Here is a 25909-nt window from a genome sequence, read left to right on the forward strand (position 1 = left end):
GCAGCAGCGAGAGCGTCCGCTCTCTGCTGTCTGAGGGCCAGCGGCAGCCGGGCACAATGCGAGCATGATACCCCGGGAGTGAGAGCAGCGTTCGCATGCTCTATTCCCAGGCAGGACTCACACCGTGAGTGCCTGTCAAAGCTCATAATGTAGCCCGACTCGCAACGGAGTGCTGAAGAAAAGTAGGAGTGGATTGTTGGGCCTACTTCCTATTTATACGGAAGTGAGCCTGGAGGTGGGGCCCACGTCGTAGGTGGGCGTGGAATAAGATTACCCAATAGCGATAGCCTTAGAGGGCGAAGCCTTGCGTGCGTGCGTGCGTGCGTGCGGAGCTCCGCGGACTGTTTTGTCGGCGTTACGTCACTATGACCAGGAGGAAAAAGAGAAATCTCCAACGAGGCGTTCTGGGGCAGCATAGACAGGTATTTTCTGTGTTAGAGTTTACACTCGCGACAGGGTGTACTTTGAGGGTTTGTGACTTTGCAGACCGTTTACATGCATAAAAAGCTACATAGGGTAATAACCCACAAGCACACAAGGGTAATAACCGGAAAAGCATGTCATGCATATGCATGGGACCTTTAACTAAGAAAACAGGCAGAGTGTGAGGTTGTAGGGGTCGGTTTGGAATAGGGCCTTATAATAACATTTGTTTCTGTATCGTCACCTGAACAGCCCCATGGTTGTTGGCCTACCTGAGCCCAGTTTGCTGCCAGGAACTGGTCTGAGGCTCCACAGCAGACCCATCGGTTCAACCCCAGAGTATGTCCCGCCCGATGGGATCATGTGAAACTGTGGGAGTGAAATGGTTTAATTGAACTATTCATATCTTGCACTGTAACTTTTATTCATGTATTTTTTATGTATATTTTATTATCGTTGCTTTTAAATGACTGTTTTTAAATGCCATTTTATTTCTTAATGTTCTTAATGTCTTTGCTTTTTGTAAAGCACTTTTCATTACCTTGTGTTGAAAGGTGCTGTATAAATAGCCTTGCCTTGCCTTGCCTAAGGAAGAGGCCAGCCACCCTCCGAAGAAAACCCATTTTGGCCACTAGTATCCATGGACTTGTTTTTTAGTCATGATTAACCCTTCATGACCAGAGGTAAGACTAGAAATGAGGATAGACCTGTTAAGGCCTATAGAATGTTGGACCCCAAAGCAAAAGACTGGAGAGAGATGGTACAAAAACAAAAGCTTTATTCAAGCAGAAAACAGAAAAAAGACGGCAGTGGAGTCAGGAAGTTGGCTGGTACTGAGTCGTCAGGGACAGGAGGCAAAAATCCGAACAAAGAATCCACAAGACGAGGAGAGCAGCGAGACACACCGGAGGGTCGAAACACAGAGGACTTATCTGACAGGGAAGAGGCATGAGCACCGGGATTTTATATCTACAGGTGAAGAGGTGAGTGGAAACAGGTGTGCCTCATCTGCTCCTGGGAGGAGCCAGCCAACTCCCTGTCACACACCAGCCCTGCAGTGGAAAACAGAGAAGGGAGGGGTGAGACAGGAAAAAGCCAACCCAGTCTCACAAAAAAACGTGTAATAACTACGTTGGTCCACAACGTAGGACGTAGTATTTCTACGAAAACGCCTCTGAAATTGTAAGATCCCTACGTTTTTCTGAAGGGAGAAATGTGAAGATCACGTGACATAGACGCCAGCCAATGGAATGAATGGTGAAAAATGTTTACAATTTCAGAGGCGTTTTCGTAGAAATACTACGTCCTACGTTGTGGACCAACGTAGTTATTACACGTTTTTGTATGAGACTGGGTTGGAAAAAGCACACAACAAAAACAAAACTAAACAGAATCATAACAAGACCGGTAGAGAGAGCTTTGCCTTCTGGCTTAGCTCTGATTTGAGGTTTTACAATATAAAACAATGTCATACAAAAGCCTGTTGTCTTCTTACTCGGCAAAAACTGAATTCTGATTCTGATAATAAAATACAGTATTTACCTCTGAAATGCAGTGCAGTATGAGTGTAAAATACGGTGTGGATCAGTGAAATAATTTCCCTTAAGTATAGTATCCGAATGCTTCCTCTACCACAGTACTTAAGTTTAAAATACTCCATGTTTGGCATTGTTGTCCCCCTTCAAAACAACCACAGAAGAGCCAGTCGTGTACAGACAGAGCATTGCTTGTACTGAAGGGGCAAACGGCTCCAAATGAAATCAATATCCTAGAGCTCTGTAGTCACCTGTAAATACTGTTAAAAAGTCCACAAAAAAAGTTTCACACTTTTAAAAAAACTGAAATAATCACTTTCTGACCTTTCAAGCTTGTGTTCAGGTTTGCCTTCTTGACAGTTGGTTTGACCTCCTCTTGGTTTTGAAGTCGTCTAAGCGCCTGCAAACACTGTTATGACCTTAATCAAACTGTCCAAGAACAAGTTGTTTTCTTAGAGTAAACTATCAGAAGTCCAGTTTAATATGTTGTGGAACTGTAATCTCCTCCCACAGCAACCTCACTCAGTCAAATGTGGAGGGGATGTACCATTTGTTAAGAATGGGATGAGTTTTAATTTAATCAAAATATGGAAGGACCAAGTATCAATTGTAATCTTTGTTGGGGGGGACCCAAGCCAGAATGACTAGGTGGTAGGCTGGAGTTGAGCCGAGTGCTAGCAGGCAGGAGGCTACCAGGCTTTGAGTTACAATCTGGAGTGTTAAAGAGTCCTTTATCCACCCAGGTATTGTAGTGATTAACCAGGGCTCAGCATTAGCTTCCCGTGGTCTGTACTCTGCCCTGGGAGCTACTTCAGTCTTTCAAACAACAAACAAGGGAATAGGAGGGATCAAAAAGTTCCTCTTGAAACCAATCCTTGCTGGGTCGATGAGTTGGTCTGATCCTTCTATCACTTGAAGCAGGGGCTTTTAACAGAAACTACCTTATTATATAACAGATAATACCAACCTTTTGTATAGTTCCAGACAATACAAAAAGTTCTCAGGACTCATTACACAGATACAGTTAGGTGCTGATATTTCAGAGAGTTAAAGTTAAAGTTAAAGCCTTTTATTGTCACTATACACAGAGTATAACGAGATGCAGAGTGCAACTCTGTCCCGGTGTGCGAAAAATATACAAACAAATAGGAGGATCAATTATTCAGGTAAACGTCAAAATAACAAAACAAGATTTCAAACTGTTTATATGGTGCTTTTTCTTTCTTTCCTTGGAAGGCATTATATTATCTCTTGTTTTGATGAGTGCAATATACATTTAAAACTTTAACCAAATTACTTTTGTACTAATTCAACCTTGAATATTTCATGTCCATCACATTTGCAGCCAAAGTGATTATAATTATGCATGGTAAAGATAACTTTTACTTCCTGAACCAAAGGTGCCAGCAGTCTCTACAATATTAAATGGTTGTCTTGGTTACAGGTTGGAAAATAAAGCGCCAGGTTTCATGTCGCCGTACAGATTCTCCCTCAGAAAGACCAGCGTCTTCCTCCAGGCGTCTTCCTGAGCGCGAGAATGTGCCACCAGCTCTCCGCCCCACAGAGCCATCACTGCAAAGACAACAAGCCAAACTATAGCAGTCAAAATTCAAAGTCCGGACTTGTTAGCTTAACTTTGAGAGAAACATCTTCCTGTTCTGAAGGGAACATACTCGTAAAAGGTGGGTTAGTGACAGCTTTGAAGGTGCTGGCTCGGGTAAATGGCGTGAACGGAGGTTCGATCAGGTGACCGGCGTTCTTATAGGACAGGACAGTCAGCAGGTGGCTGTTCCCCGCTCGCTCCATCATCTCTCTCATCTGCAAAACAGGAAGTAAAACACATAATCTCATATGTTCATATTAAATGGCCTCATCATCATTCTTTGGATATGCTTTATGTATATCTTATACTGTTTCTGCTGCTGTCACGTCTGAACTGTAAATCCATGGCCACATACCTCAGGCTACCACGATGATCTGCTGCTTTTCAAAAACTAAGGACTTCATGAGAGTGGAATTTTAAAAGATGTCTTTACGTATACATTCAAATATGTTGGAAACATGCTCTGTTTTACCCCTCCATAATTCAATGTATTGTTTTCGATCTTGATAAATAGTCATATTTTCAATAATATGAATAATTGCTTTTCAAATTTCTGTCAAATCTTTCATTTAATATCTAGAATTTAGTTTTTTCATTTCAATTCCAACTTTGGTAATAAAGTAATATCATTGTCATTGTTGTTCACCTTCATGAAGCCAGCATAAAACATCATAAGAGGTAAGATAGAAAACACAAGGACAAGTATCTAGATGCGCTTTAAGTAGGCCATCTACGGAAAATTAAGGTTCCAACGCGGAACATGCATATCAACAAAATCATAATTACCTTGCCCAAGTGCAGTCATATTCTCTTAGCACTGCAGTCTCTTTTCTACATCCTGATTAATTCTTCACATCTTTCCTTAAAACCTCCTGGGACCCGAGGAAAAAAAGTGTCTTCCAATTTCCTTTTTTTTGTGATTTCCTACCTATTTAGGGTTAAAAAAACATCTTGCAATTTAGACTTTTTTTATTTTATTTTATTTTAAAATGTTACAGTATGTCCACTGTAGAGGACTTCGGGACCATATTAGTTTGAAAAGACAGCCAAAATTAAAGAAAATGTCTGCTTCAGTTCCGTCTCCTGCAACAATATTGAGTCATAAAGTCCACGAAGACGGTCCTGACGTCCACTAGAATGGACATTCATAAAAGGGCTGTTATTTGAAAACTTGAATTATTTAATTGCTTTCAGAACTAATTATATAGTTCCTCACGTGTTAATAAACAAGAACATATAGGATTTTCAAGGTAACAATTACAATTATTCAACACTATTTGACTTCTCCTCCTGCTTCTATACAATTTTGTTTTTCGTATGCCAGCCATTCTGGATGAAAAGAAAGAGGAACTTCCCAGCATGCAATTTTAATGAAATCACTGGAAAAACCAGGATGTCCTCTGTACAGCACATCAGGGATTGATAGAGTAGCTCAAAAGAGTAACGGAGCGTCCACACTACAGCTTCAAAAATAGCTTGGAGCTGGGCGTGTCTGGAGCTTGGGGATTTTATTCAAGCAACACGGCCAACAACCAATCACATGAATCTCCCGCCCCCGACATACAAAGCAAAAAACCCCGGGGATTGTATGGGAGCAATATATATATATATATAAACTCCCCAAACAGGCGAAAACCTACCAGTTTCCCCCACTGTCTCTGCCACCTCCCTCCATGCCTGGTTCCTCCGGTTTGTATCCCGGTAGGTGAAGAGGGTCTGGTCATACAAAACCGGGTGATTTGCTACGGCGATATTTAGTTTCTCCTCCAACTTTTTTTGAAATATAGAAATGAACGGCGGAATATCTCTCCCAGCTTAGACGCGGTTTGATTGGCTACGGCTTCAGCTGTCAGATTTTGGGAAACGGGATTTGATTGGCTGGCGCTGGCTACTCCGGTGTCTCCGGCGTCAGAAGTTGAACATTGTCTCAGACGCCTGAGACGGACCGCTCTGCTACCCACAATTCAGTTCGGCGAAAAAGCGCGGCTACGTGACGTCACCCCATTGAAAGTGAATGGGCAGATTGGAGCTTTCGACGCTGTCGACGCTGTCGACGCTGTAGTGTAGACGGGCCGTAAAAGAAGATGCATGTTAACAAAATGTCCACTACAGTGGACATTTTCAATGGGCTGGGTCCCAGGAGGTTAACCCCTTACTTTTTACACTGAGGTTAGGAAAAGACAGATTATTTTGACTATTCGACCTCAACCCAGACCTCCAGGTGAATCTTTTTATTCCCACAGGATGTCATCTTGTAAATACACTCACATCTATAGCAGACTCGTAGGAGGGCCAGTTCTGATCGTCCTCACCGACAACGAGCAGCAGAGGACACTGCAGTCGTCCCACCTGCTCAGAGACACAGCAGCGTTTCAGATTTTATCATCTGCTGCAGAATCTTTCATGACGCATCACTGTGCGATCATTAATGTTTGGATCTTTGACACTTTACTCAGAGCTACAGAAGCACATTTATCCACATATACTTTTTTGTAGATATCAGCAGAGATTAAATGCATATGCAAAAATGTACATGGTTGTTCAGTCTAAAACAAATGTGAATACACAGGTGATAATACACAATGCAAACAAACTCTTATCTATATCAACCGAAAGGGCTTCGAGGAGAAAAACCCAGTTAAAAATCAGAAATATAAGCTCTCTAAAGAGTCTGCTGGTACTCACGTCCACTTTGAGTGAGGGGTCTGTTGGGATGGGCAGCAGCATATCTCTAAGGATCGACTGGTTATCCTTATCAAGGTGAATCTTCTCAATGTTTCTGATTTAGAAGAAAAGGAAAAGGATTCAACGTTTGTCTTGAGGGTGGCACCAGAGATTGCTCATAGGGTAATTACAATCAAAATGAAATCTGCAAGCTTCAGGAACCCGCATGTGCAGCCTCGAATCGCCATCGTCACTAACCAATCCGTATCATTAACTTGATTTGTTTGTGCATGTGCGCAAGTAAGCTACTTCTTGCCACCGCTTGAACTGATTTCCCTACATGGGAATCAGATTTTCCAGTGATACAAATGCCTCTTAAATATATCGTACATGTAGGTGTCACGTACACCTTGAACCGTGAAGGGTTTTTAGGGAGCGCTATAGAGCCATCCTGCCACACAGAATACGACAACCATATCAGTTACGTAAGATCCTCCGTGTTAACGCCTGTGACAAATTTCGTACATGCATCGCTAAACCCAAAATAAGTATGGTGAGGTATTCTAGGGGGCGCTATAGAGTAACCTTGCCATACCAAAACACAACAACAGTGCGCAATACGTTTTGATTGTCCAAGTCTTCTGATGGTACTGGCCAAATTTGGAGTCGATGTGATAAAAATTGTAGGAGGAGATAGTTTGGTACGGGCCCACAAAAGGGCAACAATTGGAAGTAGATTACAGCCCTCTCTTCACTTGATTAAGACAGCTCCCTCTGCTGTAATCATTGTAAATTACAGTAAAAACCAGAGTTCTTTTTTTGAAATAATGTTTTATGTGTGCAATTATAGGTTATAATTTTGTATTTGTGTTCATTTAAAATAGGGCGGGGGGCAGCTAAAATCTTGCCTAGGGCAGAAAATTGGTCAGGGCCGGCCCTGGTTGTGCAGAAAACTCAAAAGTGGCACATAGACCTGTTCAGGACCAGACTTTTTTGTTCGTCTCCGCACTTTAGATATGCGTAGCCAACTTTTTTCATTTACGTGAAGGTGAACGTGGGGGGAGTTTACATTAAAACAGAAGTGGCCGTGGCTTGCACATTTTTTTAAGCAAAGTTACGGAACCCATTCCAAACGTCTATTTCACCATTTCTGACGTGTTTGCAACATTTGGTGAGTTTTCATAAAAGTTGCGGGGGTCAAAAGACGAAAAATTATAATCATAATAATAATCCTATCGCGCCCACATCACTATGCACGAACGGGCTACCTGCTGTCATTTGGCCCGTTTTTCTGGGCTTTAGCCCGTCGTTTGGCCTGTTTTGCGTGTGGTGTCACACAAAACAGTCTCAGACCTAATAAAAATAGTCACGGAAAACAATAGTTCTTCATTCCGACTAGGGTTGGGAACCGAAACTCGGCTGGCATCATGTAAGTTGCGCTCACAGGCGACAGAGGTCTACAGTTGCCCCGCAGCGAGGCTCCCCCGCCCTCCCGTAGACAGTTCACGAGCTCAGTCACTTCATAACTCCAAAGATGGATCGCGGTAAACGCTCTGAAGTGAGGCTCCACTACACTAAAATAGAAAAGGCACAGTGTAATGCCTGTTAATAGCTTGCCACAGGCGTAGCTCAGTTAAAATAAAGCACAGCTATTGTGCAATACATTTGTATTGCATGTTTATTTTTTATTTGTAGAAATGTCAGTTAAAGCTTAAAAGAATAAAGATATGTTTGTGATCTAAACGTTTGACCTCTTTCTTTTACAATGTTGGAATCGAAACGGGGAATCGATAAGAACTGGAATCGATAAGCAGAACCCGGAATCGGAATCGATACATTTCAAACGATACCCATCCCTAATTCAGACTCTGTCGAGCTCAGGCTCTAATTATAATCTCTTGTGAGCAGGAAAGGCATAGAGAAAACTGAAAGAAGATGAACTTACTTAGCATTAATTTGTTCCACATGTCCGTCAATCGGCTGCACATGACACCCACTGATACACACTGCGCATCTGAGCTAGGAGACCATACACATACAGAGATCAGACAGCTGGACAGAATCAGATTATCGGTTAGATAACATAAGTGTGACATGGTTCTGATCCCTTGCAGTTGGCTGCGACGGAATGAGCAGCCTCCAGACATGGTTATATTGCTATATTGAGTGCTTCTCATTTAGTGGAGTTATATTCAGTTGCAAGGCTACACCTGACATCAGTTGGATGGCTGGATGGATAGATAGATAGATAGATGGATGGATGGATGGATGGATGGATGGATGGATGGATAGATATATAGATGGATGGAAGGATGGATGGATGGATGGATAGATGGATGGATGGATGGATGGATGGATGGATGGATGGATGGATGGATGGATGGATAGATAGATAGATAGATAGATGGATGGATGGATGGATGAATGGATAGATGGATGGATAGATAGATGGATGGATAGCTAGATGGATGGATGGATGGATGGATAGATAGATGGATGGATGGATGGATGGATGGATGGATGGATAGATAGATATATAGATGGATGGATGGATGGATAGATAGATAGATAGATAGATGGATGGATGGATGGATGGATGGATGGATGGATAGATAGATGGATGGATGGATGGATGGATGGATAGATGGATGGATGGATGGATGGATGGATAGATAGATAGATAGATGGATGGATGGATGGATGGATGGATGGATGGATAGATAGATGGATGGATGGATAGATGGATGGATAGCTAGATGGATGGATGGATGGATGGATAGATAGATGGATGGATGGATGGATAGATGGATAGATGGATGGATGGATGGATAGATGGATGGATGGATAGATGGATGGATGGATAGCTAGATGGATGGATGGATGGATGGATGGATAGATGGTGTTACCTTTATAACCTGGGAGTAAACAGCCATTCTGAGGGTGACACCGGCGCCGAAGGAAAGACCCAAGATGGCGATCCTGCTGCCGAGGATCTGAGGATGCTGCTCCAGGACTCTATAGGCCGTCTGCAGCAGGAAAATATGTCGAAAATATACTTCTACATTGATGATGCAGAACGGTATTTGCTGGTCAGAAAGCGTTATCTTACATTTTTATCTCATGTTTTCAAGATATACATGGTTGATGTACCTCAAAGTAATCATTGTCCACCATTTTACCAGTTTCCCTAGTGATTTTAACTGTCAGGTAGTCGAGGGCCAGGGAGGCGATGCCGTGGGAGGCCAGCAGCGCTGCCCGGTACTCCAATAACTTCCCTCCAGCCCCCGAAAGGTCCAAGAGTCCGGGGAAAGGACCAGGTCCTTCAGACGAGTCAAGACACCAAATAAAATCACTAGCTCGGTAATTATACAATGATATATGGATTATTTGGGAAGCTTTACCCTATTTGCTGAAAGCACAAAGTCTTCCAGATTCAATCAAGATTTGTGTACATCAGCAATCGATAATATTACTTTTGACCGATGTACTCTTGAATTCAGTTTGATAAAACATTTTGTTATTCCAAAAGTTACAAATAACTAATGCTGAATTTGGTTCATTTTCATTGTTAAAGTTTCTCTATGTCACACAAATGTCACCCCTAAACTCCCCCCAGAGGACACCTCCCTTCAGAATCTCCCCAGGTCCTACCTGAGGGCAGGAAGAGGGTCGCAGTGAGTCTGCCCTCTGTTATCGGGACTCTACGGACGCCGGGAGCCATGTACCATCGCTCTACCACCACACTGGCAAGCAGCACCTGATCCAAGAAGCCCTCCGTCTGGTGACCCTGGTACACCGAGATGGTGACTCCCATGGGAGTCTGGACGTTCATCTTCCTCAACCTTGAAGAATGAGGGGAACGAGGTAAGTCTAATGGTACGTACAGGCGGAGTTCAGTTTGTCACAGAGTGCAGTAGTGTATGGGTAGTTTTGGAATCGGACCTAATAATAATATTTGTTCCTGTACTGTCATCTGAACAGCCCCATGGTTGTTGGCCTACCTGAGCCCAGTTTTGCTGCCAGGAGCTGGTCTGAGGCTCCACAGCAGACCCATCGGTTCAACCCCAGAATATGTCCCACCCAGACTGGGATCCTGTGAAACTGTGGGAGTGAAATGGATACAAAATATTGACTTTTTTCTATTTTCACATACAACTCCATCATTTAATAACAACATTTGTTTTGCTGCCATTCACAAACTTTAGTAATCGCTCTAAATTAATCTTCCTGAATTTTGATGGTCTTACCGTTCACAATACCGGTGGCGTCGGCAGTGTAGTGAGCAAAAGCCTCCCAGCTGTGTCCGTCTTCACACTGGTGGAGGGCGTGGATGGTCAGTTGGAACCCAGGGAGGAGGTTCTGGACCAAGACGGTGAACTTCTCATCCACAAGCCCTCTGGACGGCTGGACCGACAGCTTCACGCAATGCTGTTTCATGTCCATCCTGAACTGAGCGGACAGAAGATATCAAGAGACGATACAATTAATAAAAAAATGACAGATGCCACAATTATTTCCAAATAAAGATGGTGCAATATATTTTATTTAATGTATTTATTTAGTTGGAGTTGGCACTTGTGTGCAAACCTTCAACCAGGGTCTCTAAAATCTAAGGAAATAAATGGTAAACACACCTTAAAAACACTACTATCCATCTAAACCCTAACCTCGGGTCCCAGGACGTAGCCGTTCCAGCAGAGGGCCCACAACCTCCCTTTCCCTGACCACATTAACCAGCTCTGACGGGGATTCCAAGGTGTCCACCTGGCCCAGAACCACCTCAATTGGATCCTTTCTTCGAAAGAGCAGCAGCGGTCTCTACTCAAAGTCCCTCATGGATGAATGAACTTCTCAAATTATCCCTAAGGAAGATTCCAGCCAACCTCCAGAGAAAGTCTAAGTATCCATTGACTTGTTATTTTAGTCATGATTAACAGTTCATGACCAGAAGTAAAAATATCAATTAGGATAGACCGGTAAGGAAAGGCAAGGCAATTTTATTTATATAGCACCTTTCAGTACGCGACAATTCAAAGTGATTTACAAAATAATAAAGAAAAGACATTTAAGAATAGATACAGCATAAATACATTATTAAATGGCATTTAAAAACAGGCATAAAAAAAGCAAAGATAATGAATGAAATAAATAAATCAACACAGCAGGTACAGAATACATGAATAAAAGGCATACTGCAGTGTGAGTATGAACAGCTCAATTAAAAGCAGCGGCAAATAGATACGTTTTTAGTCTGGTTTTTGAAAATAGGAAGTGTTTCAGCGGACGTGCACGATTAGGGCAGTTTGTTCCAGATTGTTGGGGCATAATAGCTAAACGCTGCTTTTCCATGTTTAGTTCTTATTCTTGGAACAAAGAGCAGACCCGACCCAGAGGACCTGAGACTCCTGGATGGTTTATAGTGATGCAGGAGATCGTTGATATCGCTAGAGAGAGCTTTGCCTTCTGACTTAGCTCTGATTTGCAGATATTACAATAAAAAACAATGTCAAAACTGAATTCTGACTCCAATAGCTTCCAGACAAGTGTTATAATACAATACAGTATTTACCTCTGAAATGCAGAGCAGTATGAGTGTAAAATACACTGTGGATCAGTGAAATTATTTAACTTAAGTATAGTATCCGAATGCTTCCTCTACCACAGTACTTAAGTTTAAAATACTCCATGTTTGGCATAGTGGTCCCCCTTTCAGAAGGGGCAAACGGCTACAATAAAATCAAAATTCTAGAGCTCTGCAGTCACAACTAAAAAGTCCACAAAAAGTGTCATTTCACACTTTCTATAAACTTAAATAAACACTAACTGACCTTTCAAGCTTGTGTTCAGGTGTGCCTTCTTGACAGTTGGTTTGATCTCCTCTTGGTTCTGAAGTCGTCTAAGCATCTGCAAACAAAGCATTTACCTAATACAAATGTGCAAGAACAGGTTACTACACTGAACAAAAATATAAACGCAACACTTTTGTTTTTGCTCCCATTTTTCATGAGATGAACTCAAAGATCTAAAACATTTTCTATATACACTAAATAACCATTTCTCTCAAATATTGTTCACAAATCTGAAAAAATCTGTGATAGTGAGCACTTCTCCTTTGCCGAGATAATCCATCCCACCTCACAGGTGTGGCATATCAAGATGCTGATTAGACAGCATGATTATTGCACAGGTGTGCCTTAGGCTGGCCACAATAAAAGGCCACTCTGAAACGTGCATTTTTGCTTTATTGGGGGGGTCTGGGGGGGTCCGAAAACCAGTCATTATCTGGTGTGAGGGGTAGGGTTAGGGTTAGTGTTAGGGTAATGTTGTGAATCGAGTGGCCCATGGTGGTGGTGGGGTTATGGTATGGGCAGGCGTATGTTATGGACGACGAACACAGGCCATGAGTTGGTCGGATTCTCTGTCACAGTAAGCAGCGCAGGTTGAACACAAATGCAGGAGACAGGAACTGTTAACAGAAAATACCTTATTGCAAGCTAGTTCCAGACGAGACAAAATAGAACAGAAATTCAATTAATCTACATAAAAAACTGCAAATCCCTCTCTGTCTCTATTTCCAACAGCGTCCACCAGGGCTCTGTACTTGGTCCACTTGTGTTTACCATCTACATCCACCATCTTGGACAGATTCTCCGTTACAACGACCTCCAGTTTCACTGTTATGCAGACGACACACATCCAGAAGGCGCTCAACGTAGAGCCCCTGCTCCGTTGTGTCTGAAGGGGCCAATTGGATCCAGCCTCTGATTAGGCTGCTTCTGGGGGCCCTAAATTGAAGGTTTTTCTTGAGTTTTTTTGTAGTTTGGATGAAAATTGCATGGAATCTCCGCAGTACGGCCTGGGGGCAGTGCCGATTTTAAAATGTAAAATATATATTATTTGAAGAAATGGTTCTATATATTTATGAAAAGCAAAAACGCCTCGCTCTTCCGTTTACTTTTTTAATAAATAATAACAAATGGTCCGATGGATTAATCTCCCTCAATGATGTTGATTTGAATCCGAAGTTCTGAACATGAGCCCGCCCCGCTCGACCGTCTGAGCCAATCACAGCGCGATAATGCTTCCGTTTCAACTATACTCCTTCCGTTTCCACTATACTTTCACTCACACATGCATACATTCTTCTCTTACATACATATATTGTCTTCAGACATGCATATACTATTTATAATATTAAATGTAAACATTGAATGAATGTACATGAGAGCAAAATGTATTTCAAATATTTGAATGAGAGCTAAATGTATATATGTGTGAGAGAAAAATGTATAAATGTGTGCGTTGAAATATATGTGTATGAGAATGAAAATGTATGAAAAAGGAGAATGTATGTGTGTGAGAGGACCAGTATGAATTACGGCCCCTCATATGCAACACTACTTCCAGTATAATTCAATGAACACACATTGAAATATAACATGGCCTTTGACCTCATCTTTTCAAGGCAAATGGAGTTTGCCTGAACAAGTCAGGAGTGAAATTGTTTATCTCTAACATATTAACTGCCTGCGTCATCAATCTGTTCCCTCTGCCAAGGACAAGCGGCAAGAGGAATCAAAACAGGAGAAAGACACAACACATCGCTCAGAAAACCCTGAAGAAATATCACTGCACCCGCCTGAGGAATGTTCTGATTATGGGAGACATATGAGGCACACGGAGGAGTCTCCACCGCCCGTCACCCCCCCCCCCCCTGTCAACGCCTTTGAGGATACTCCGTTCCTGGAGTTCAAAGACCAAACTAAGGCGATACGCAGGGCTGGCACCATGTCCTTTACCCCCGCTCCTCAACGACACCCACCAAAATCACCGCGAAGACGCGCACCATCTCCTCTGTCTTCATCACCGCACCTACGTCAACCACCTCCCCACCCTGGCAGCATGTCCTCTACCCCCGCACCATTTCCCCCGTCTCCATCACCGTGCCTACGTCAACCACCTCCCCTCCCTTCAAGAAAGCATCCTGATAAGGATGTGTGTGTACAAAACACAACAAACTCTCATTGATATGTGTGGGGTCCAGGCTCAAGGGCGTATGGCACTCTCAACTCTTTCCAGGACATGCCGGGGCCCTGCCTGCCAGTAGCTTTGCCGATATCTGTGTTGATAGGTAATAGATTAAGAGCGGTGAATCATCTTAGAAACAGGAAGCGCCCAAACGTTTGTGTGAGTTTATCTAATTTAGCAGTGATTCTATGTCAGCCACAGCTTGTTACAAAAAACCTGACTGATAGTGTGTTTAACAAACTTAAACTAGCTTTATTAAATGTCAGGTATTTGGCAGGAAAAACATTTTTAATCAATGATTTTATCACTGAGCACAATTTTGATTTTATGTTTTTAACAGAAACTTGGATTGAACAAAATAACAGTGCAGCTGTTCTTATCGAATCAACCCCTCCCAACTTTAGTTTTATGAGTCAGGAAAGAATGCATAAGAAAGGGGGTGGAGTTGCTATTCTGTTCAATGATTCCCTTCTATGCAGGAAGACATCGTATGGAAACTTTGATTATTTTGAATATGTGGCCCTTCAGCTGAAATGCTCCTCTCGAGCTCTGTTCCTAAATATCTATAGACCACCCAAATACTGTGCAAGCTTTTTTGATGACTTTAATGAACTGCTGTCTATAGTGTGTATTGACTTTGACCGTCTAGTCATTGTTGGTGATTTTAACATCCATGTTGACAACCCCCAGGACAGAGCGGCTAAAGAACTGTTTTGTGTTCTTGATAACTATGGACTGACTCAGCATGTGACGGAGCCCACGCACAATAAGGGGCACACTCTGGACTTAATTATCTCAAAGGGTCTGAATATCTCTAAGGTTGTGGTGACTGATGTTGCATTCTCTGACCATTCCTGTGTTTTCTTTGAGAGCTCTATTTCTGTTCACAAAAATGTTCAAAAAGAGGTAACCACAAAGCGATATTTAACTGAAAATACTAGGGAAATGTTTACTCAGAATTTTCTTCCACACTTGCCCCTGCTAACATCTCAGTAAATGAGCTAGTAGATCATTTTAATTCAAAAATAAAAAATGTTATATATGCCATTGCTCCAATTAAGGTAAAGGAAGTGACTGGGAAGAAAATCTCTCCATGGAGAAAGGCCATGACCGTGAGAGCAGAAAAAAGAGAATGTCGAAAACCTGAACGCAGGTGGCGAAAAACAAATCTCCAGGTTCACTTTGACATTTATAAAGAGAGACTTGGCCTTTATAATTTGGAATTGAAAAACGCACGACAATCGTTCTTCTCTGACATCATTACCAAAAACAAAAACAACGCACGTGCCTTGTTTGCTACCGTTGACAGACTAACTAACCCCCCAGTGTCAGTAGCCTCTGAATTTCTATCCACCAGGGCGTGCAATGATTTTGCCTCCTTTTTCACTGACAACATTCAGAAAATCAGACAAGCAGTCAGTGCCTCTGCATCAGGAACAGCAAATGTGTTCTCTCTGTGTCCACTTAACATCAATTCAGACATCATGACACAATTCCATCAGATTAATGATAAAAACCTAGAGGACATTATACAACTTCTGAAATCCTCCTCCTGCTGCCTTGATATTATTCCAACAGGATTTTTCAAAGATGTTTTGCCTTGCATGGCCTCAGAACTACTTCATATAGTAAACAAATCTCTTCACTCAGGTATTTTTCCACAGGCCCTGAGAACTGCAGTCATTAAACCGCTCTTAAAAAAGATAATCTAGATGCTTCAATAATGAACAATTACAGGCTCATATCAAACCTCCCATTTCTAGGTAAAATCATTGAAAAAGTTGTTTTTCAACAGTTGAGTAATTTCTTGCATTTAAATAACTGTTTCGATGTGTTCCAGTCAGGCTTTTGTCCAAACCACAGCACTGAGACTGCTCTTGTAAAGGTCTTTAATGACATCCACTTAAACACAGACAGTGGCAGCACTTCAGTGTTAGTATTATTAGATCTCAGTGCTGCGTTTGACACTGTTGACCACAGCATATTACTAGACCGACTGGAAAACTGGGTGGGACTTTCGGAAACAGTTCTAAATTGGTTTGAATCCTACTTAAAGGACAGAAACAACGTTGTTTCTATAGGTACATACACATCTGAGTTGACAAATATGACATGTGGGGTACCTCAAGGCTCCATCTTGGGGCCTCTTCTCTTTAACATCTACATGCTACCACTGGCTCAGATAATGAAGAACAACAACATAAGTTACCATAGCTATGCAGATGACACACAAATGTACGTAACAATTTCACCAGGAGACTATGCTCCAATTCAAACACTGAGTAAGTGCATTGAACAAATCAATGACTGGATGTGTCAGAACTTTCTCCAATTAAACAAAGATAAAACTGAATGGTTTTTGGAGCCAAGGCAGAACGTTTAAAAGTTAGCGCTGAGCTTCAGTCTGCAATGTTCAAACCAACAGATAAAGCCAGAAATCTAGGTGTAGTCATGGACTCTGACCTGAGTTTCAACAGTCACATTAAAACAGTTACTAAATCAGCCTACTATCACCTAAAGAATATATCTAGGATTAAAAGACTAATGTCACAGCAGGATTTGGAAAAACTTATCCATGCCTTTATCTTCAGTAGACTCGACTACTGCAATGGTGTCTTCACAGGTCTCACTAAAAAATCTATTAGAAAGCTGCAGCTGATTCAGAACGCCGCTGCTCGAGTCCTCACTGACACTAAGAAAGTGGATCACATCACTCCTGTTCTGAAGTCTTTACACTGGCTTCCTGTGTGTCAAAGAATAGATTTCAAAATACTGCTGCTGGTTTATAAAGCACTGAATGGTTTAGGCCCAACATACATTACTGACCTCCTGCTAAATTATGAACCATCCAGATCTCTCAGGTCTTCAGGGACTGGTCAGCTTTCTCTCCCCAGAGTCAGAACTAAACATGGTAAAGCAGCGTTCAGTTATTATGCTCCAAATATCTGGAAAAAACTCAGAGAAACCTGCAGGTCCGCTGCCACTCTTACTACTTTTAAATCCAGGCTGAAGACTTTTCTTTTTGTCGCTGCTTTTAATTGAACTATTCATATCTTAAACTGCACGTAACTTTTATCCATGTATTTTTCCTTTTAATGTTTTATTTTATTAGCGTTTCTTTTTTAATGCTTAATGTCTTTCATTTTTTGTAAAGCACTTTGAATTGCCTTGCGTTGAAAACTGCTATATAAATAAACTTGCCTTGCCTTGCCTCATTCACACTGTACAACTGAGGTATTCATAGACATATTGTGTGTTGGGACGTACTATGAGATTGCACATTTGTTCACTGTCTCATAGCATATTTTAGTTTACTCAGTGCAGACAGGTTGTATTGAATCTTGCAGACACTGCCCTTATTTTAACCTCTTAGTCCTTGAGCCAACTCCCTACTAGAGAACCTGCTATTCAAGCATCGTGTCGCTAACAGGTACGTCACCATCGGTTGACAGTTTTGAAAGGTTGGGCTATTTTGATTCCTTACTATGTTATCATTAAATAATGCCAGATTAAATTCGAATCTAATACAAAAAGTGGTCATAAGAATTAGTTACGATTTTTTAAACTGAATTACTGTGTTGCTAACAGGTGAAGGTACGTCACCATTGAGGCGAGGACACTGTTGTTGTAAAACATTGTTTTTTTTCTTGGTTGTCAGTTTTGAAAGTTGGGCTCTTTTATTCCTACCTCAAATTAGTTTAGCTCCCATCTGTACTCTGTACGAAGAGTGGTTTGTTCATATATCATCAATAGCCAGATTATAGACTGATTATTGATGATTACGTTGAGGATTATAACATCTGTTTCCCTGAAAAACATGTGGAGAATAGATTTCTCTTAAAAGCTGCTGACAGTTTTTGTGGATTTTCGTCGTGGTACAAACCCATATCAAAACTCCCCTCTGTAAAAATCTTGACTCTAATAAGTCGACAATAAAACGAGTTTGATCCTGGCTTTAACCAGTGTACACATTTCTATGCTGTTTCTATATGCGTTAGTATATTTAAAGATAACATTTCAGAAAACGTGTACTGTAATCAAAACAAAGTCATGATGTGAGTGAAACATTTTTAATTGTAATATTATTCACCATCCACCTCTTTAAAGATAATGACATTTCAAATGATAAGCTCTATCTTATAAACAGGGCATTAATAAAATAGACTTCAAAAGCATATTTCATGCAATTTTGATATTTACAAAACCTTGAAGCAAATTAAGTTGTTTTGACTGGGGGGTAAAAAGTTCGGCCAACCCATAAACATCTCAAACGAAGTTCAAAGTGATTCATCTGATGAAGTGTAAGGTGAACCCAAACGAAAAGCAAAGAGGAAATGTGTAAAGTCTTGAAAAGCGAAATATATATGGTACATTCTGCTACGTTGTGCATTCACTTCCGGTAAAAGTTCCTTCAAAATCAGAGTCATGATCTTATTACTACCAAAATAAAGTGCAAAACGAAACTTTACCATAGGAAAATATGGCATACAAATATAATCATTTCTATAAAAAGGTAACACATTTTAAATATAGTTAGACTTATTAAAGCTAATTTACAGCATTAATAATTAATATCTAATTCTTGTCTGTGAATGCTTTTCATTTATTTAACATTAGAAATGTATTTCAAACCGGAGAGACGTGAGGTAAATGACATATTTATTGTTTACACGTCATATGAATGAAATGATTGCCATGATAATACAACAGGAGAATGTAATGGTGTTTGGCGATTAGGCCGGTTGTGCAGGATAATCATTCAGGAGGGAAAGCACCGCTCCGATGAAATCCCCAAAACCAGTGAAGTATGAAATACTGAGATGAACTGAGTTGCTTACCTTGTGGGGTGACTGGTGATCTGGGAAGGAAAGATAATAGATTAACACATATATGAGCGACATAGTGCCGGAATCACTGCCGGAGCTTACGGGTCATGCCTGAGGACTCTGACTGCCGAAATCAGTGCCGGTCTTTACCTGAAAACTACCTGCGGGTCACATGCTGGCCAGCAGGGCTTTGACTACGCCGAGGAGCGAGCGGTTTCGTTTTGTAACGGTGGCCCAACGTCCACGACACCCGAAGTGTACGGTGGCCTTCCGCCACGCTGACTTCGCAGGCTATATACATCTTTTTCTTTACTCTTTTCTCTTTCTTTCGTAACTGACACCGAAGTGTACGGTGGCCTTCCGCCACGCCGACTTTGCAGGCTATATATATATATATATATATATCTTTTTCTTTACTCTTTTCTCTTTCTTTCTTTTCCTTTGTTTTGAACTGACACGGGGGTGTACGGTGGCCCGAGTCCACGCCTGACTGCAGGAAATACATGTTACAACTGATACGTTTGAGCAAGGCCTGGGAATGAAATACCTGTGTGCCGGAGATGAAGCCCGTTCCATGTAGTTGCAGCGTGAGACGAGAACATTATTCCCTGTGGGCGGGGCCGCGGAAATTAGGACAGGAATGCAGTTTGAATATCAGGTACCCTTAGTGAGACATGTAACTTGTGAATGTGTTTATGAGCCACCACCAGTTTATATGCATAGATACCATAGTCATGGTCTGAGAGATCTTTTGGGAAGCCAGTACGGCGCTGATGTCTGGGCGAATGTAGGTTGTGAAGGCGGAGGAGGACACCGTCCTAGTTGTGTAGGGATGAGGTAGAGAGACCTTGATTAGCAGCAGAGGTGGCTGCACCTATCCTGAAGGAATGTCCCGGGTATGATATAGGTGATAGGCCGGATTTAATGAGAACTTGCTTGAGTAGAAATTGACAGGGGCCATGACCTGCGAACCACTCTCCCTGGAAGAAACCCCCAAAAACCCACGGATGGGGCGGCATCCGTGAAGAAACCTCATTGAGTCAGAGGAACGAACGAGGTCATCGTAAAAGAAAGTAACTCCGTTCCAGTGGGCGAGCAGGAGGGACCAGAAACGTAGGTCTGAGCGGCAGCCTTCGTCTAAGAAAACGCAGTCATGGAGTTTGTCGACCGCTGATGCTGCGTCCAGGAGGCGGGAGATGAACGAGCGCCCCTGGGGGATGACATGCATGGCGAAGTTGAGGTGTCCGAGAAGGGGGAGCAACTGTTGTTTTGTGATAACGTGTTGCTCGCAGTATGACTTGGTGATGTCCCGGATGCGCTGCAATTTGTCGGAGGGGAGAGACGCCTTCATGTCTATGGAGTCGAGGATGATGCTTAAGAACTCTAAGCGTGTGTCGGGACCTAACGTTTTCTCTTTGGAGAGAGGGACGCCTAACTCCTGAAGCAGTATTTAAGCTTGGCCAGTGAGATCCCTGAGCTGTCCTGTGGCGGGTCTATGGGGAGGAGTCGTCCAGTAGGTGAAGGACGGAGGGGGATTCTGACCATGTTCAGCGGGATTCAGCAGGATCCAGCAGAGCGCTTCCGAGAAGGAATTGAAGATGCAGGGGCTGCTTCTACGAAAATAGAGTTTGAACTCCCACTTAATACCGAACGAATTCCACTGAGACGGATGAATGGGGATGATGTTTGAAGGCATCGGTAATGGTCTGCTTTGGAGAGCCGAGCTCCGTGCCCTGTGAACTTGATCATCTTTATTGCATTATCCATTGAGGCGTGGTGAAGGGAGAACTGATCTGGAGGGATGATGCTATTGACGCTGCTGAATGGCCGGAGCGGGGAGCGGACAGATCGAAAATCAGCCTTTTATTTACGTGTGGCTTATTCCGATGGGATTTGAACGGAACACTGAGAAGGGGGGAGGAGCTAAAAGGGCAGATTATATATCCTTTGAGAAGTTCTTTGTCGATGAGCTGGGAAACTATGTTGGGTTCTTTAGCGGCTGACTGTAAGTTTCTTGCTACGAAAGTCACTGTGGGAGATGGGAGGACCCCTACCTTGAGCCTTGGGAGAGCCCTGACAGAGATAGTCAACGAACACGGAATCTGGGTGAGTAGATAGCGCAGCTGCTAGCTGAGGGATGATAATGGGAGTGGAGGGGTGATATTCCAATTTTTATTATTTATTTATTTTTTCTTCTTCCTCCACGAGGTTTCTGGCGCTGAGCTACTGTGACGGCCCGTCCACAGGTGGCGCGCGTTAAAGCTTCCAACGCTTCTGCCTATTCATTTTGAATAGGTGACGTCACTTTTAGCAGGACTGTATTTTGGGAAGCGACGTGGAGCGTTGCTGGCGTTGCTCGCTTCAAAAGTTGAGCAATGTTCAATTTTGTTGGCGCCTCGGCAGAAGCGTCAGCCAATGAAATCCCGTTTATGCAAATCTGCCAGTACAAGCGCTAGCCAGTCAACCGCGTGTATGCTGGGAGAGACTACGCAGGTCAGTACCTCATATTCCAAAAAATGGAGGGAAAATTCATTATAGCGGTAGTGAATCACCCGGTGCTGAAATGATCGGTCTCTGTTCATCTACCGGGATACAAACCAGAGGAGCGAGGCATGGAGGGAGGGGGGCAGAGACAGTGGTGAAACTGGTAGGTTTTCGCCTGTTGGAGATTTTATTTATTTATTTTTTTTTCCAGTTTACTTCGTTTTAACATTGCTATGCTTTGTATCTCGGGGGCAAGAGATTCAGTGATTGGTTGTTGGTCACGTTGCTCGCAAAAAAAAACAGTAGCGTAGGCAGAAATGTACTTTTAGGGTGGGCCTGTAAAAATATAGGGTGGGCCAGATTTTTGGCAGAGTACTTTTAGAATACTTTCCGGGTTCCTTTCTTCTCTTTCCTCTTCTTTCTTTCCTTCTTCTTCTTCTTCTTCTTCTTCTTCTTCTTCTTCTTCTTCTTCTTCTTCTTCTTCTCTTCTTCTTCTTCTTCTTCTTCTTCTTCTTCTTCTTCTTCTCTTCTTCTCTTCTTCTTCTTCTTCTTCTTCTTCTTTGGAATACTTTCTTTTCATAAAGATGAGTATGTTTTGGTGAATGGGAGACACGTATTTACTGTTTTATCAAGAGCACAACACAACATCTTAGTGTCCTTCGGACAGCTCTCATCTGCACCACACCGTAAAAACTCACCTATACTGCATTCTTGTACAGTCTTAAAACCTTTCCTTGAATATGTTATGCATTGTAAGGTGTCCTTGGGTGCTTTGAAAGGCCGCCCCTAAATAGAATGAATTATCATTATTATTTATTATCTGAACGATTTGTAATAACTTTTTTTTTTTTTTTTCAGTCACTTGCCCTATACATTCAGCAGGCCATTCACTTGATTTTGATCCCGTATAAATGTCATATTTCGACAATAAATAAATGCTACATAAACGTTGTCTTCCACGTTTTATCTAACCATCTCCGTTCTTACCTTTCAATATATTTTGAAAGAGAACTCTGTCCTCTCTCTCTCATCTGCGTGCGGGGGCGGGGCCTCACAGACACGCTGCATCTCTCGCTTACAGACACGCTGCGGCGCTGTGCAGTGGTGCACACGGTTCTTGCTGGTAATAAATATTACATTTTGTGAGGAAACTTCTCAACCAATAGTTCCAATAAGTATTCACTTCAGGTTTACGAAAGTAACTGACTCAGATTACTCGTTTTTCAAATGTAACGCCCGCTGAATATACATGATTTTTTGTATTTCTGATTACGTAACGCCGTTACATCTATTCCGTTACAACCCGACCCTGTGTGGGTGAGTGCACAACATTTCGTTAACACTAGTACCTGACCTGAGTGCCACGGACGTCGAAGCTCGAGTCTTCCAGGGCCTGGAGGAGAGCATCGATAGCTATCATGGAGCTAGCCAGGGATTGCAGGGAGCCGGCCACGCTACTCTCCATGAGGGGTGTGTTAGTGACGCTCCCGGAATGGCAGCCTGGGAAGGGGTGGATTTTGGAGGTGGACGGGATCCTGGCTGGAGGGCTCGACTTCCTGGCCCTTTTTTTTATTACCTCCGCGGCTGCGGCCGCGTCCTCGCCCTGCTCTCTGGGGAGATGACTGGAGCTGCTGCCCCGGACTTGGGAAGCTGTGCTGGAGACCCTGATCCGAGAGCTCTCGGAGCTGCGAGAGAGTGAGGCCTGGGGCTGTGGGATGTCCTGCTGCAGGAGCGGGCGGATGAGGAAAGTCTGCCTCTGGTGATAGGCCGCTGTGGGGAGCCGAACCGGGCTCGAATAATTACATACCAAGTTCGTGATTGAATTGTCCGAGTTGGACGTCTTGAGCTAGTTTTTCTTGTGCTTTTTTTTTTTTCTTCTCACGAGGAGGAGTATAGTTACTGCTACTGTTTGCGGGTCATCTGCAATGGACAATGACAGGGAGGAAGAGCAGGCATTTAAGGAATTTAGCATGTGCAGCTATTGGCTGCTGAGGGTGACGCCCTCATATTTAATGATGGGGGGAAGGGAGCACATCGAGTGACGTGTAAGTGACTCGTGTTAGGTCTTCCTTATTGAACTTGCGCTAAGCTTCATTAGTCTGGCCAATCCAAGACTTCAATGCTGAAGGGCCAATGGATCTATGGTGGGGGTCAGCACAAAGGTCAAGAGAACCCACATTTGAAAGGGAGACAACAGATGACCAAACTAGTGACTTGCTCAATTCATGTTTGAGGGATCTGTGAAGAACATGACAGCAGCTGCACTACTTGTATTTAGTATACCAGCAATTGAGGGTGGACAAGTTTACTACCACTTTAGTTTCAAATAATTGTGTTAATTACTTATTATAAAGCATTTGAACATTATTTTTGTATCACATGTTCATTATTAAGTTGATGTATAACTGTATAGTATCTTAATTATTTAAAATATAAGGTGACTAAAAATGGCAACCGTATTTTCAGTTTTGGCAACCAAAAGCTGATGCCTGGTTGCCAGCCTGGCAACCCTGGCAACCACTTTTAAAAGTTAGCGTTGAGCCCTGAATATACTCATCAGTTGTTTTTGTATTGTTATGTTAATCTCATCCTGGCTAATCCTATGTCAGAAAAAACTGAAATGATCAGAGGGGCAGAGTTTTTTACCATCATCATTAAGACAGGGACCAAAGTATGGGTATAGTTTCTCTTTGAAGCAGCAGCCAGTGAAGGAGTAGATCAGAGCTGCAGCATCAACATCATAAAAGGAGACCAGACCCTCCTCATAATCCACAAACACCCCCACCTTCTCAGGCTGAGACTTCGGAGAGAGACTGACATCAGGGTTGAGAGCTTCGTACTCATTTCCATTCCTCAACCATATCGTCCAGTAACCATCCTGAGGAGTCAGTGTGATCTTTCCCTTCCTGTTGATTGACTCTCTGGCCACTCCTAGAGTCCACTTAGTCTTCCCTTCAACCTGAACCTCATAATAAAATCTTCCTGAAGAGAAACTCTGCTTTGCTAAGACATTGGCACACCAATCAAATCTCTCTGGATTGTCTGGGAGATTCTTCCTCACATCACCATGTTTCACTTGTTTTACATCATCAGACAGGATGAGTTCAGGCTGTGCTGTATCAGGATCAAGAGTCACCCTCCACCTCAGACTGCTGGACCCTCTTCAGCTGGACCTCGAGCAGCTTCTTCATCTGTTTCCAGAGCGTCTCCTCCAGCTGAGTCACAGCTCTCACCACAGTCCCCTCATATGAAGGTGGACGGACCCTGACTTCTGTCCAGTTCTTGGTGGGTGGAGCAGCGTTCAGGGACGTGAAGCTTTGGAGGAGGTGGAGCTGGTCTTCAGAGCGTGAGAGCTGCTCCCACCTCAGAGCTTCTCTTCTTCAGCTCAGAGACTTCCTGTTCCAGCTCTTTGATGAAGCCTTCAGCCTGTTCCTCTGTCTCTCTCTGCTTCTCTTTGATGTGTCGATGAGCTCGGCCTGGCTTCTCTCAACAGACTCCTTCAGAGCGGTGAAGACCTGAACACCATCTGCTATCTCTCTGTCTGCTCCTTCCTTACGGCCCGTCCACACTACAGCGTCGACAGCGTCGGAAGCTTCGACAACTCCAATCTGCCCATTCACTTTCAATGGGGTGACGTCACGTTGCCTCGCTTTTTCGCCGAATTGAATTGTGGGTAGCAGAGCGGTCCGTCTCCGCCGTCTCCGGCGTCAGAAGTTGAACAATGTTCAACTTCTGACGCCGGAGACGCCGGAGTAGCCAGCGCCAGCCAATCAAATCCCGTTTCGCAAAATCTGACAGCTGAAGCCGTAGCCAATCAAACCGCGTCTAAGCTGGGAGAGATATTCCGCCGTTCATTTCTATATTTCAAAAAAAGTTGGAGGAGAAACTAACTATCGCCGTAGCAAATCACCCGGTTTTGTATGACCAGACCCTCTCACCTACCGGGATACAAACCGGAGGAACCAGGCATGGAGGGAGGTGGCAGAGACAGTGGGTGAAAACTGGTAGGTTTTCGCCTGTTTGGGGAGTTTATATATATATTGCTCCCATAAAATCCCCGGGGTTTTTTGCTTGTATGTCGGGGGGCGGGAGATTCATGTGATTGGTTGTTGGTCGTGTTGCTTGAATAAAATCCCCAAGCTCCAGACACCGCCCAGCTCAAGCTTTTTTTGAAGCTGTAGTGTGGACGCTCCGTTACTGAGCTCCACTGAGCGATTCATCTCCTGAATCTTCAGTCGTCTCTTCTGGATCATCTGCTGAATTTCAGCCTCTGTCTTCCCCAGCTCAGCCTTCTTTCCTTCATATCCTTCTTTCAGAGGAACAACATCATGTGTCTTGTGCTCTGA

The 25909-nt window shown here is 43.0% G+C and overlaps 1 protein-coding gene across 4 annotated transcripts in view; it reads right to left on the bottom strand.

The window, feature by feature from the left end:
* Positions 1 to 3011: 3011 nt before the first annotated feature.
* The window catches only part of LOC117447560 (acyl-coenzyme A thioesterase 5-like), a 31092-nt gene continuing 8194 nt past the window's right edge, over positions 3012 to 25909 (bottom strand). Inside the window, exons 2-14 of one of the 4 annotated variants that reach the window (XM_071203341.1) lie at positions 19092 to 19111; positions 17080 to 17155; positions 12054 to 12129; positions 10473 to 10674; positions 10227 to 10326; positions 9877 to 10067; positions 9376 to 9545; positions 9132 to 9251; positions 8171 to 8244; positions 6247 to 6340; positions 5830 to 5910; positions 3632 to 3776; positions 3012 to 3530 (exon numbers count right to left, since the gene is read on the bottom strand). In XM_071203341.1, the coding sequence (XP_071059442.1) occupies positions 3397 to 3530; positions 3632 to 3776; positions 5830 to 5910; positions 6247 to 6340; positions 8171 to 8244; positions 9132 to 9251; positions 9376 to 9545; positions 9877 to 10067; positions 10227 to 10326; positions 10473 to 10668 (1305 nt within the window). In that variant the 5' untranslated portion in view covers positions 10669 to 10674; positions 12054 to 12129; positions 17080 to 17155; positions 19092 to 19111 and the 3' untranslated portion in view covers positions 3012 to 3396. Of the gene's footprint in view, positions 3531 to 3631; positions 3777 to 5829; positions 5911 to 6246; positions 6341 to 8170; positions 8245 to 9131; positions 9252 to 9375; positions 9546 to 9876; positions 10068 to 10226; positions 10327 to 10472; positions 10675 to 12053; positions 12149 to 17079; positions 17156 to 19091; positions 19112 to 25909 lie in introns of all 4 variants that reach the window. The other 3 variants (XM_034084300.2, XM_034084299.2, XM_034084302.2) reach the window with 3 other exon arrangements.

The sequence above is a fragment of the Pseudochaenichthys georgianus genome, chromosome 6 (genome assembly GCF_902827115.2).
Source record: "Pseudochaenichthys georgianus chromosome 6, fPseGeo1.2, whole genome shotgun sequence".
Taxonomy (NCBI): domain Eukaryota; kingdom Metazoa; phylum Chordata; class Actinopteri; order Perciformes; family Channichthyidae; genus Pseudochaenichthys; species Pseudochaenichthys georgianus.